Source organism: Meriones unguiculatus, chromosome 11 (assembly GCF_030254825.1).
Source record: "Meriones unguiculatus strain TT.TT164.6M chromosome 11, Bangor_MerUng_6.1, whole genome shotgun sequence".
Lineage (NCBI taxonomy): Eukaryota > Metazoa > Chordata > Mammalia > Rodentia > Muridae > Meriones > Meriones unguiculatus.
Window position 1 is genome coordinate 96,834,343 of NC_083359.1, and position 14,514 is coordinate 96,848,856.

At 37.5% G+C, this 14,514-nt stretch overlaps 1 protein-coding gene across 5 annotated transcripts in view; it reads right to left on the reverse strand.

Annotated features, from left to right (window-relative positions):
• Akt3 (AKT serine/threonine kinase 3) overlaps window positions 1–14,514 on the reverse strand; it is a 239,096-nt gene that overhangs the window by 41,324 nt on the left and 183,258 nt on the right. For all 5 annotated transcript variants that reach the window (XM_060364761.1, XM_060364757.1, XM_060364758.1 and 2 more), the window contains 2 exons: window positions 12,630–12,717; window positions 1,418–1,520 (listed from right to left, as the gene is read on the reverse strand). In XM_060364761.1, coding sequence (XP_060220744.1) covers window positions 1,418–1,520; window positions 12,630–12,717 — 191 coding nt within the window. The remainder of the gene's footprint in view (window positions 1–1,417; window positions 1,521–12,629; window positions 12,718–14,514) is intronic.

Here is a 14,514-nt window from a genome sequence, read left to right on the forward strand (position 1 = left end):
TACTAAAATCTACCTACATATGTAGCTCACTTCAGCATGTGGGCATCTTAAGAGTTTGGTTGGTGTCCAGCCGAGATGGTGAGCCCTGCTCCCAGCTGTGTGCAATACTGGGCTTCAACATCTTCACTTATAAAAGGTAACCACTTCTTGTGAATCTAAAGGCATAAAAGAACCAGAAGTGCACATATGTACACACAGACACTTCCCCTCAGGGCATGCACTCTCCTGGTGTAGGACCATGGACCCCAGTTAAGTACTAGTTTGTGTTTCAACAATAAAATCACGCAACCATGACCACTACAGAAATAGCATTTCCTTTTCTTTTTCTGTCTCACAGACATTCAGCATATAGAGGCAGTATCAACCAACAGTAGAGAAAATTATTAAAACAAAGGAGAAGGAAGGAAGAAGTGCTAAAGAATGTTACATATGTATGCCTGTGACTTTTTTTTAGCTTTCTAAACATCATTTCAAAACTTTACCCTATCCTCCTCCTTCATTTCTTGGGGTACAGGGCATATACTAGTATATACGGAATGACATGAAATGGTATATGAATACATAGCCTAATGCATTTTGTGGTATTACACACCTTTAATTCTTACACAGCTTTAACTCATAAGTTGGGGGCAGGATGACCAGCTATTCAATGTCATCCTTGCCGAAGAGCCAGTTCAGTGCCAGCCTGGGATACATGAGACAAGAGGGTGTTTAAAACAAAGTTGTACATAGATGTCTCACCCTAACTGTTCTGACAATGAATTAATCCATCTTCTTAACAGAGGACTAGTAAGGAAGGGTAAAGGGATGGAGAAGGTTAATTAAGGGTGGTAGGGACCATAGATGTGATAAAGCATGGTATCCGTGTGTATAGAAATATCACAATGAAGTCTAATAATGTGCATAATTAATGGAAAATAATAATTATAATCATGAAGAGTAATCTTCTAACATTCTCTTTTCTTGCCCAGAGCCTAATGAATTTCAATTTAAAGTACATGCATATAAATTAATAGTAAACTGCATTGTCTTTAAAGATATTACTGTTTAAGAAAAAGCTAGCTTTAAACATAAAGTTAAAAATGACAAGGGGACAGAACTAGTGTAATTCTGATGGATGTGATGTGAGGGAACAGGTGTCTGGACTAGGGAATGTTCCTGCTTCACAAATATTCCAAGAGGCAGCCAAGATCTGCTAAGATAGCAGTGAGAAGGAGTGTGACTGTAATTTGACCTCCAAGTGTCCTAAGGAGAAAAGGTCTGTTCCTGCTACTCTGCTATTTCCTCCTGGGGAGCTGCAAATTCTTAACAAAAATGGAATAAAAGTCACAGGTAGAGTTAATCTTTAGCAAATGATTCTGGAGAAGACTGTTTTCAAATATTTTATAAGGTTAAACTGCTTAACATATTTACTTACATTTTTCAGGTGGTGTTATTGTAATAGTCTGAGCTGTAAATTCCTCATCAAAATATCTTGTGTCCGTCTCAGATGTTACTTGAGGCTTAAAAGGAGGTACAAGCTATAAGAAGAAAAGAATAGTGTCAATGGATTTCAATTCAGGAAAAGTTACTTTTAAGGTATGATTAGATATATTACCAAGCAGTGAAATGAATGGTACAAAAAAGACTAGAAGGCGTAGTCACTGTGAAAAGCAGACAAGGTGCTTGTTTTCCTGTCAGTAGTCTAAAGATAGAATGGATTATGTGAAACACAACAGAGGGGAAGTCACAAACCAGAGGAGAACACTGTACAGTTTGTCTTCACTGTTTCTGATAACAGGTATAAAGGGGCCATTATAGGATGTGGAGCACCAGGTTAGAATGTGGTTCTTCCCAGGACAGCAAGAACACAGTCTTGCTTGTTATCCTCTCCTTTCCTGGTGCTTGGCTCAGTGGTTAATACTAAAAATGTAACTTAGCTAGGAGTGCTGAACTCCTGTGATCTCAGCACTCAGGAGGTTGAGAAGGAGGAGCGCAAATCCTTCTTGGCCCAGTGGGGATTCAAAACCAACAACAACAACAACAAAAAAGAAAACCAAAAGACAACTTAAAACAGCTGCTCTTAAGTCATAGACCACACTCCACTTTTATTGTAAAGAATTCTGTTCTTCTGGAGCAAGCATTGATGCCTGCCCTTGCCTTAGACTAGAATTCTTAGCAATCCTGGAAGCTTGTAAAAACCTGCATCCACAGCTCTCACTGTGTCCTGAAGTGATTATGCTAGCATTGACAGGGCTAGACTGACCCTAGTGGGTCAAAGCTGGAATAGGGTGGGAGGAAAGCCTCACATGGTTCCAAGGTCTAGAAGCCTGACCCATGGTACCCTGTACTGGCTGAGTGTGCAGGGCAATGACAGGGCTCTCACTTGTCAGAGCTCTGACCCCAAAGGGCAACAGAGACATATGGGTTTCTTTTTGAATACAAGACGCTCAGTCCCAGGACTTGTGAGTCTCACCAGAACAGAATATAATTCTTACAGGGATAGGGAAATGACAAACAGAATGAAGAAACTGGCATGTTTTGCCAAAATTTTACAGAAAGAAACACACTTGGATTGAAAAAAGTGTGTTTTCCCCAACCTCACGGTCACTAAATTTATGTTAAAATAGTTATTCTCTAGAAAGATTCTATTTTTAAGTTGGAAAATGGGGTCTGTTCTCCAGTACAATGAAAGGAAACAAGACAACAAAAATTTGAACAAAGTTTTTTCGTTTTTTGTAATTTTAATTTTTTATAGTAATTACAGTTTATTCACTTTGTATCCCAGCTGTAACCCCATCCCTCATTCCCTGCCAACCCCACTCTACCTTCCTCTTCTCCTCCATGCCCCTCCCCCAGTCCACTGATAGGGGAGGTCTTCCTCCCCTTTCAGCTGACCCTAGACTATCAGGTATCATCAGGACTGGCTACATTCTCTTCCTCTGTGGCCTGATAAGGCTGCTCCCCTCTCAGGGGGAAGTGATCAAAGGGTCAGCCACCATGGGCTACATCTGAGCAGGGACTCTAGGTTATCTCCATGAATGGTTCTTGTTTGGAGTATCAGTCTCAGAAAAGAAACCTATGCCCAGATTTTTTGGTTCTGTTGGTATCCTTGTGGAGCTCCTGTCCCCTCCAGGTCTTTCTATCTCTCCAATTCTTTCATAAGATTCCCTGCACTCTGCCCAAAGTTTGGTTATGAGTCTCAGCATCTGCTTTGATAAACTCAGATGTCTTTCAACTGAGGAATGGATTCAGAAATTGTGGTACATTTCCACAATGGAATACTACTCAGCAATTAAAAACAAAGAAATCATGAAATTTGCAGGCAAATGGTGGGATCTAGAAAAGATTGTCCTCAGTGAGGTATCCTAGAAGCAGAAAGACACACATAGTATATACTCACTTATAAGTGGATATTAGACATGTAATGTAGGATAACCATACTAAAATCTGTACACCTAAAGAAGATAAGCAAGAAGGAGGACCCTGGGTAAGATGATAAATCTTCACTCAGAAAGGCAAATGGGACGGACACTGGTAGATGGAGAAACAGGGAACATGACAGGAGCTTACACAGAGAGTCTCTGAAAGACTCTACCCAGCAGTGTTTCAAAGCAGATGCTGAGGCTCATAGCCAAACTTTGAACCAGGTTTAATGGCACAAACCTATAATCCTAGCATCAGGAGACAGAAGTAGGGCAACTGTAAGTCTGAGGCCAGTCTGGGCTACAAAGGAAGTCCCAGGCCATTCTAGGCTACACAGAGGGACACTGTCTCAAAGAAACAAAAATAAATGAATAACTCTACCCAATATTAGTCAAAAAATCAAAGCCAAGATATTAATAATAAGATGCACTACACACCACTGCACTATAAAAGCAGGAACAAATACAGTGAAATAGAAGCATTTGTAGAGAAAAAAAATGGTTTCACATCATGTATGTGGGGAAGGTTGTGGGAAGGGCTTGTAAAACTGTGCTACAATATTTCATCAGCTGCACTCCCACATCAAGGACCAGTGATGCTGGGTCTCTGTAATTCATTACAAATTTCCAGGTTTTAAAATTTCTTTAAAAGACAGCAGAGTAAAATTTAATTCTGTGTTATTAAGGTGTGAATTTTGCTTTTCCCCCAACTGTTTATATTGGAAATATCCCTACTGCCTCAGATCTTGACTCTTTTAAACAGAGTTTTCAAAGAGTTCATAGCATTAAAGTGGCTTTCATACACTCCTGAGTATCTATAAAAAGAGGGATTTGGCAGAGGCAGGTGGATCTCTGTGAGCTCAAGGCCAGCATGGGCTACAATGAGTTCCAGGACAACCAAAGCTACCCACAGAGAAACCCCCTCTTGAAAACTAAAACTAAAAATAAAAATTTTAAAGGATTTGGGACACACAAATACATGAACTGAAGAAAGACCATATCAAACCTAGAGAAAGAAAAGCAAATATAAGCCATAAAAAGAGAACAAAGAAAGTAGGCCTTTATCTTGAACTCCCAACATTCCACAAGGACCAAATATATCTGGGCACAGAGATCTTACCTGAGACTGTTTCTCCAACCAAGGACCATGTATGGATATAACCTAGAACCGCTGCTCGGATGTAGCCAGTAGTAGCTCAGTAACTAAGTGGGTTTCCCTAGTAAGGGGAACAGGGACTATTTCTGACATGAACTCAATGGCGGGCTCTTTGACTTCCCTACCCCCAAGGGAGGAGCAGCCCTGCTAGGCCATAGAGGAGGACTTTGCAGCCAGTCCTGAAGATAACTGAAAAAACAGGGTCAGATGAAAGGAAAGGAGGTTCTCCCCTATCAGTGGACTTGGAAAGGAGGAGGGAGGGGATGAGGGAGGGAGGGTGGGATTAGGAGGGGATAAGGGAGGGAGGGTGGGATTAGGAGGGGATAAGGGAGGGAGGGTGGGATTGGGAGGGAATGAGGGAGTGGGATACAGCTGGGATGCAGAGTTAATAAAATATAACTCATAATAAAAATAAATAAAAAATAAAAAATAGATGACAGAAAATGAAAAAAACAAACAAAAACTAATATTCTGTGGCACTTTGTTATGGTGACTCTATTACACCACTACTACATCTTCTTTTTAATGTTCTCCTTTGGCCAATATTATCATACCATCTTTTTTTTCTCTAAACACTTCTTTTGGACATTCCTGTATCATTTGAAACAGTATACCTCCCTTTAAAAATGGTGAGTACTAACAAATCAGTTATAACACTTAACTATAAATTATTTAGACTTTATGTGCTAACTCAGTAAACCGCAATCATGTCATGAAGTATAAACTTCATATGTTATCCAGCAAATGCATTACTCTTCAAACAGCTCTTTCTTTGAAAGTAACTGTGTTTTTAGAAAATGTCCCGAATGATGGAAACAATAGGATCAAGATTTGGGGTGACTACAATATGAATCTAGATTCCACAGAAGTCATGTGATAAAGTCCTTGATTTCAGAAAGGTGCTGAACTTTAAGAGATGGGGCCTAGCTTTGTCTTCGATCACTGAAGACTGTGTAAAGATCGATCTATCTATCTATCTATCTATCTATCTATCTATCTATCTATCTATCTATCATGCAGATTAGTACTCTATTTGTTTATATGCCTGGATGCCAGAAGAGGACATCAGATCCCAGTATAGATGGTTGTGAGGCACCAAGTGGTTGCTGGGAATTGAACTCAGGACCTGTGGAAGAGCAGACAATACTCTTCACCACTGAGCCATCTCTCCAGTGCCCCATCACTACAAGCTGTGTTCTTGAAGCTGACCATGGAACTATGGTTTCTCCCTTTTATTTCTCCTTCTGTGTTTCCCACCATGATCTGTCTCACTAACAAGCCCAATATAAATGGAATTCGCGAGTCATAGTGAAAACTTCCAAAACTGTGAATGAAATAAGTGTGTCCTCTTTTTGTAAGGATTATCTTGTTACTGTAACAGACAACTAACGTGTGTTTAAGACATTACCTTCAGCTGATTAAAAAGGCATGTTTAAATTTAGGCTTACTTGTGCAAACTCAAGTACATTGTGGTAGGAAAATTACAATTCCCTAAATTCTTTCCACACTGCTCTTGCATCGAATAATATTCTAACATTCACTATCTCTAAATAGAGGAATACAGACAGATAATTTTCTTAAATTCTTGAGAATAAATCATACTCCATATTTCCACTGGGGATGGAAATGCAACATGAGTGTAGGACTAGATCTTTAAAGTAAGTCTCCCCAGACTTCCCTTAGCAACAAATCACTTATACCTGTATGTTTAATTTTTGTTTGCTTGTTTCAATATTAAGGTTGTGGAGCTTAAGAAATACAGAGTATTAGCTGGCTTGTTTTGTGACAGGCCATGATTATAGTGTCTTAGCTGCCTTAAAACCTCAATCATTATATGTTAGTGAAACAAAATACTGGGACATAGACATTTGCAACAAGAATGTTTAGTGCTCCTAGATTTAGTAATCTGGTACTACATTTTTATCTCTTTAAAACAATGTGCTATAGTAGCTAATTTTATGTACGAATTGTGGTTTATTTTATCCCTGTTTCTCATTTTAAAAACTCACTTTATATTTTGTGTATACATGTGTACATATACTTGAAATAGCAGCAATATGGAATATGTATACATAAAATGAATCTCTCATGTATTATATAACTATGTTATATGCAAAGCCCTACAATACCAATTCATTCTTATCATAGAAAAATATTTATTTTTCTGTAACCATATAATATTAATTGAAATTCACATCTGACCTCAATCATATATAAAACATATCAAAGGAATGAAGGTCTATACCACATTTATGCACCATAAATATTTATAATCCATAAACTAGAGCTACCAAAGTGGGCATTTTAGTTACACCAAGTATTGCACACAAGTTAAATCCAAAGAAAGAAGAAAACCAAAAATTATAGCAGAAATCAAAGAACTATAAAGTAAACAATCAAGAAAGCAAAAGCTTCATCTTTTTAAATCATTAATAAAACTAATAGGATGTTTCTATTTGTGTTAAATAAAAGAACTTTAATCAGTTCTTTTTTCATTTTAAATGTTTCTTTCACATGAAGATGCTGTAATTTGGTACAAAATGGTCTCCTTGCCGTTCAGGTCAGGCATGCCAGGTATTACTGCTGTTTTTTGGGAGAAGGGGGCACTTTTAATTTTTATTTATTTATTTTCTCATTAATTTATTTATTTATTCACTTTACATCACCATCACAGCCCCCTTAATCCTCTCCTCCTTGTCCGACCCTCTTCCTCAACCCTTCTCTTCAGGAAATAGGAGCTCCCCATCTAACCCACACATATCAATTCTCATCAGGATTAAGAGCATCCTTTTCCACTGAGGCCTGACAAGGCAGCCCTGCCAGAGGGAAGTAATCTAAAAGCAGACAACAGAGTCCATGTCAGAGACAGTCCCCACTCCAATTCCTGGGGACCCACACGAGGACCAAGCTGACCATTGGTTACATATGTGTAGGGGCCTAGGTCCAATCCATGCTTACTTCTTTGGTTGCTTGTTCAGTCTCTGTGAGTCCCATGTATTACTGCTTTATCTTTCCTTAAATTGCCCTTCTCCCTTCTTAAAGACCATCTTTCCATTATTTTAATATTATATTTCCTTTAATTTTCCTTTCCATGGATGTTTTCAAAGCACCTGAAGTATAGAGTCAGATTTAGAGTGCAGGCTAAAATAACCACACAGGAAACACAACACCAGGGGGATGCATGGTAAGTGGTGAATGCTTAGACGCTTCAACCAATTTTAAGCCTTATTATCAAAGGTTTAGAGGGGCAGTCCTGTGGTGGAAAGCTGACTTAGCAAGTGGTCAGCCTAAGTTTAATCCCAAGTACTGCAAAGATCAAAACAGTTCTCTATAAAGCAAAAAGTATTTTGATATATATCATACACTATGATATTTACTGTATAAAAGAAAAATCTTAGAAAATGGCAGCACAGAAATGGCAAAGGGAGGAAAGTGTGCTGCTGTATGTGATGTGATCCAGCTGAAAGCAGACTGGGAGTGAAACCAAAAATGCTGAGTCTACCACAACCTCCAACAATAACATAACAGAGACAGCTAGTAAGACTGTAACAGAGGAATTATGGAACCAGAAATATGAACAAGTCACAAAAGAGGTAGGCAAAGAGAAAGGCAAAAAACACAAACGAAAAATCAGCCAGACAACTATGTCAATAAATGAATTAAATGAAGATAACTAAACATTACATTTCATTAAGTCCTATGCTATTAGTGAATAAGAAAAAAATAAACTACATGCTAAAAAGAATCTGTTTATTTATAATTTAAATAGATAAAAGTAAAATGTTAAGACATCCCCCACACACACACACATAATATACTGTATACTTAATAAAAGAAAAAAACAAGAAACAATCCCATGGGTTAAGGAGAAAATTCACCACGACATTAACAATCCTAAATTTAAATGTATGTGCAGCAGATGGTGCAACTTCAAAATACAGAAAGTGGGGCTGGGAAAGCACCGGCCTTACACATGTAAAGCTCTGACTTTGAATAGGATCACTGAAAACAATTAAAAAATAAACAAAAGCAAAAAGAACACAAAATTACAAAGATGTTTACATGGGTGGCTGACGATTTCAACAACTGCTTGTCAGTAACTGCTAGTACCAGTACACAGAAGACTGCTGACGACACCAACTGCCCCATCTGCCGTCCTAACAGAACATGTGTCCCATATCCATGCACATCTTGGTAAAAACATGTGATGGAGGAAAAGCAGAATCTGTGTTTTCTTCTTCTCCCCCCATCCCTAGTAATTTAATTTTTAAACTTTATTATTAAAAATTTCACACGAAAAAGTCACACAACAAAATTAACCAGATGCAAAGATAGGTCAATAAACTTTTATATTCCGAACAGCCATGCTGTTCTTCCTCATACCCTAATATTTAGCTGTTCTTTTTCTGTTTTCTATATGTTACATAAATGTAATATTTAAAATATTTTTACTTTAAAATGCATTTTAAAACAAACAAACAAACAAAAAACACACTTAACAGTCCCTAGCACAGTGGTTCTCAATCTTCCTAATGCTGCAACCCTCTTGTTGTGGTGACCCCAGCCAGAAAATTAATTTTCATTGCCACTTCATGACTGTAATTTTGCTAGTTATGAATAATAATCTAGTTATGAATAATAATCTGTGTTTTCCAATGGTCTTAAGCGATCCCTGTGAAAGGGTGGTTCAACCTCCAACCTGCAACCCACAGGTTAAGAACCACTGTCCTAGTTAAAACCTTGGGCTTAATTAAACAATGTATTAGTAACAACAACAACAAAGGTCTTAGAACAATAATCATAGCTTTAATGTAAAGAAAATAGAAAAGCCAAGGAAACTAAGAAGCAGCCAAATGGTGAAATAATCAAATGGGGCTAGTGATATAGCACAGGGGCAGATCACTTCCCAAGCCCATGGAGGACATTAGGTTCAAGCCACAGCACCCCAACACACTAAACACACACACACAGACACACACATACAAGACATACATGCAGGCAAGAAATACACATAAAATAAATAATACACATAAAATAAATAATTATAGAAATTAAGAGAAGTAAAGAAAAGAAACTCTGAGGCTGGACTGTTAGTGTATACCTATAATCCAAGTCCTCAGGAGGCCAGGGGGAGGAAGCTGAGTATGGGGGCAAGACAGCCTGTATAGAAAAACCCAGCCTCAAACAGCAGGAAGCGGTATGCTGACAAAGTCATACTAGCAAGCACCCAACCAGAAAAATAGCCCAGCTTAAGGGTCTTAAAATGATCACAATCTTCTATGACTCAAGTGGCATGTCCTTTTCTGCAAAGGGGAGCAAGATACAGTTCCAAAACAGAGGACCTGCTCTTTTAAGTTTGTTACTATGTTCTACAATTAGTTCACTTTTTATTTGTTTTGTTTTGTTTTTGCAAACAATGGTTTACATCTGGTTTTAAGGTACTAAATATGTCATCTCTATTTTGCCGCAAACATTTAGAAAAAGAAAGAGACAGGCAGGTCTTTGTGAATTCAAGGCCAGCCTGGCTACCAGTCAATTCTAGTTACTCAGAGATATAAAGTGAAATCCTATCAAAACATTTTTATTAGAAAAAAGGCATTAATTATAAACTAATATATGAAATAATAAACACAGTTTGTTAGTAACAATGCTAACTTAGAGATGAAACACCCAGCTGTGCGTAAGTTGCAAGTTTTAATTTGTATTATAATCACCTATTATACAGAAGGGTCTGCGTGGGGCACAGCGCACATGTCAAGGTCAGAGGACGGGCTGTCCCCTTTCAGGATGTGTGTCACGGGGACTGAATGAGGCCAGCAGGCTTGGGAACAAGTGCCTTTTATTTACTGAGCCATCTCACTAATCCAAGTTACACACTTTAAAGACATAAAGACCCCATAATTTTTTTAATTTTTATACTTTATTTCATAGTTTATATTTCCAAAATACCAGACTTTTTATCGACTTTGTTAAACTGCTACCACTGCCAGAAATTGTCAGAGTAATGTTGCCCTACTCATTTGTGCTGTATCAACCCAGAAATGCGAAACTGAAGGGTGTTGTGGTAAGGTTGTTCCTGACCATGTAAGACTGTCTGAAAATATTGGCTCCCTACTAGTCAAACGGAGAACTTATAAAAGCTATCAGTCCATGGTAAATCATCTGTTCATAGAAACTGACATTTTTGTTCTCGTATTTCCTGTAATAAGCTTTAAACTTCTAATTTCTTTACATACATAAAGTTCCATTTTTGAAGCTTCTTTCCTTGTACAATTTCTATCCTCACAAGTGGGATACTTGGTTTTCTTACTTGTAGGACCATGTTTATTCTGAATATATGGAGACCAGTAGACAGGCAAGGCATTTCTTCACTGCTTGGGCTCTAGAGCGTTCTCTAGTACTGCCAACAGCAATTTGATGTGACCATCTGAACACTGCTAAGGAAAGCCATGCTTTACACAGAAGTTTCCTCACAGGACTGAGAAGCCCCTTCTGTAGATTAGTAATTCCACAGTGCATCCTGACCCTTGTCTTTTAAAGAAACATTTCCTTCCTTCTTTCCAGATCTAATTATTTTTATTTATTTCCCATGTGTGGTGTTAGGAATGAAATGCAGGACCCCACACATGCCAAGCAAGAGCCCTGCCTCTGAACCATATCCCTCCTCCTGTTCTTACGAAAGAGTACTTCACGGACAGGGTGTAGTCGAGGGATGATATTAAGTTGAAGTTTATAGTTCTATATGCCAAAAAAAAAAAAAAAAAAAAAAAAGAGTCCCTGACCATTCACTATTTCCAATTTTGCAGTGTAGAGTCATGATAAAGGTGGAACACAGCTCACAGAGGCATACTGAGGTATACAAGCATCTCACAAGGATCATTATCAGTAATGTGAAGTGGATACAACTGTCTATATGGAGTCAACGAACATTCACAGCATTTCAGAATGCTCATGAGATTCAAAGAAGCTGTGAAGGACCTAATATATATTGTAGCGTCATGTACTAGGAACTCAAAATATGTAAGTTTGATTTAAGATTTGAGCAAAGTGTCTAAATGGACAGTTATTTTAAATGCTTAGTTACAGGAATGGGAAGAAAATCACCATATTTTCCATGGTCAACAATATAACATAAAAGTGAAATACCAGTCATTTTCCACGTCATATGTACTTTTATCTTCTTATAGGTATCAAAAAAAATATTTGGCACAAAAAAAGATGCTTCAGATAAAAATAAGGAAATCCAGAAATGGCTAGATTAGACAAAATAATTAGATAAAATTTCTATGTAAATTGCTGAATTTCATCAAAATTTCAAATTAAAATTTTACATAAAGGGCTGGAGAGATAAGTCATTAGGTAAAGGACTTGACACATAAGCATGAGAATGTGAGTTCAGATTTCCAGCACCCATGTGAAAAGCTTTGTGTGGCAGCTCACAGTGATACCTCATGGCTGAGAGACAGAGACAAGCAGTTCCCCACAGCTCACCGCCCAGCCAAGCCAACATCATCAGTGAGCTTCAGGCTCAGTGAAAGTGAAGGCAGAATACATGTGACTTCAGTTTCTACCCCCATAAACATGTGCACATACAAAAATTTATGCAAGCATTAAAAACTCAAAGTCACTATCTCTATGATATCTGAAGGCAGAAAGGACTTCTAAAACTGATAAAGACTGGCATGTGATACATCTGGAGCCCACAGACTGGAGAACCAGTATGGCTGAAGGTAGGCCCAGAATGCACAGCAAACCCACAATAGCCTGAGCCAAATGTGACACAGAGTCTCAAAAAGTAAACAAAAACCAACAGAAAAATGCACATCACAATAAAACAAAAGGAACATAACTAACAGCAATCAGTTTTGTGGGAGATAATGTTATGTTACAAGTAACAGAGAGAATCCAAATAAGACCATAAAGATAATACTTTGTCAAATACTAAAACGGGTTTTCTGTAAATTTTCCAATATAATGCAAACACCAAAGCAAAACAGAAACTATCATTCCATTATTAAAGTCTTTGCAGGCACGTCTCTGCTGTGCAGACTACCAGAGCAACAGCTTACCTTTTTGTCGTATACGTCTTGCCAGTTTACTCCGGAAAAGAAACTGTGCCTCATGATTTCTTTTGCATCATCTGGCCCTCCTCCAAGGCTGGGAGTACAGAAAAAAATTAAATGAATGGGAAACATTTACATGACACAAACAATAAAAAGTTTTGTGCAGACAAAATTTGGTGTTTAAATAATTTTTTGAAGTGCATAGCCAAAAAAATAGAAAGCAACTTTAACAGCTAAATTTCCACACAAGCTACTAAGTAAGAACTATCCTTGAGGAAGGTAAAAGAAAGGCTTTCCCAAGTGGCCTGAAGAGGTGGGGGATAGAAGGGTAATGAACAAGAGACCAAAGCTCCAACTGTGAAGTGAAGACAATGCAGCCCCTCTGGGGTTACAAGATACATGGATAGCACCATGTATAAGAAGAGAAGTGATTACCACTGTTCCTTTTTGAGTAACTGAGTCAAAATGTTCCTTTATTAAAGTACATTATTATTAAAGTAAACAAGATCAGAAAAAGATCTGTGATCACAGTATAGTTAATCCCAGTACTGAGAAGGCTGAGGCAGATGCATCTGAGTTTGAGGCAAGCCTGTTCTACACAATAAGTTCAAAGCCAACCTATCTACAAAGTGAGTTCAGGGACAGCCAGGGCTACAGAGATAGACCGAGACTGTGTCTCAAGAAAGATAAAACAAACAAACAAACAAACAAACAAACCACTATCTCTGGAAAGCACAGTCCCAAGTAAAAACTCATAGACTATTTTTCATATCTCAAAAGAATGGCACAGAAACAATATTATTATCAATACAATATCATTACAGTTCAAACTGCTATACAGTTCAGAATATAAAAACACACCCTAGGTTTTAAAATTATTTTTATTTAAACAATACATGACTTGATTTAAAAAAAATTAAGTATATTTTAGCCTCTGTGGTTCAATTTAGTATATACTCATTAAAAAGAAAATATATATGAAAAAATAAGAATGGAAAAAAAGGGGTAAGAAGAAAACTAGAGAAAAACAAGAAGAGAAAAAGAAGAGATAAATAAACATACTGAAATTAAATCTAACATAGAGAGCTTTGTTTGGCCTTGCTCGTGCCCAGGTACATATGCATGACTGATTTTATTATAATCTTTCCTGTTATAAGGGATGCAAAGCCTAATATATACAAAGAAAAGTACACACTGTTTCCACTATAAATCAGCCACAAATTTCTCACAGAAAGCCTTTATCTTCTGCTCAATTCCAAATTCAACTATAAATGAGTATGATTTCTATTTCTGACATGGGTGCTCTTTGTTTATGTTAAATCACAGAAGGAGGTGACTGGAGAAATAGCAACCGTGAGTGCTGACTGATGAGACACTCTCTACCGTGAAGAACACTTCATCTACGTCTCCTGGCACTGACATTGTCACAGAAAACAAAAGCTCTTCAGCTAAGCTGTGCTATTAACCTTTCCTCCATCTATGTCTCAAATCTAAAGAATCAAAGCAACAATCAAACACTGGCTTACAAGACTGGACAATTTTGGTAGTAGAACGACACCCTCAAGGCCAATTTCAAAACACCATAGTAGAAAATCAAATCACTACATAATATTTCCACATGAATATAAATTCAGAAACAAGATAACTAACATGGAACAAAATCAATAGAGTGGTAAGTTGTGACTTCACTCTCACTATTCTTAATTTGCATAATTTGATTTAAAAAATTAATGACTGCTAAATAATATGTCTAGCTCAAAACATCTGTGAAAATTTTAAAACTAGTTCTGGTGAACCAATACATACCAATATTAACACATTACTAGAGAGAGAGAAAAAACAAGCAGGTAGAGAAAGTAAATAAGGACCAATTCTCTGGAATCGTGCCTAT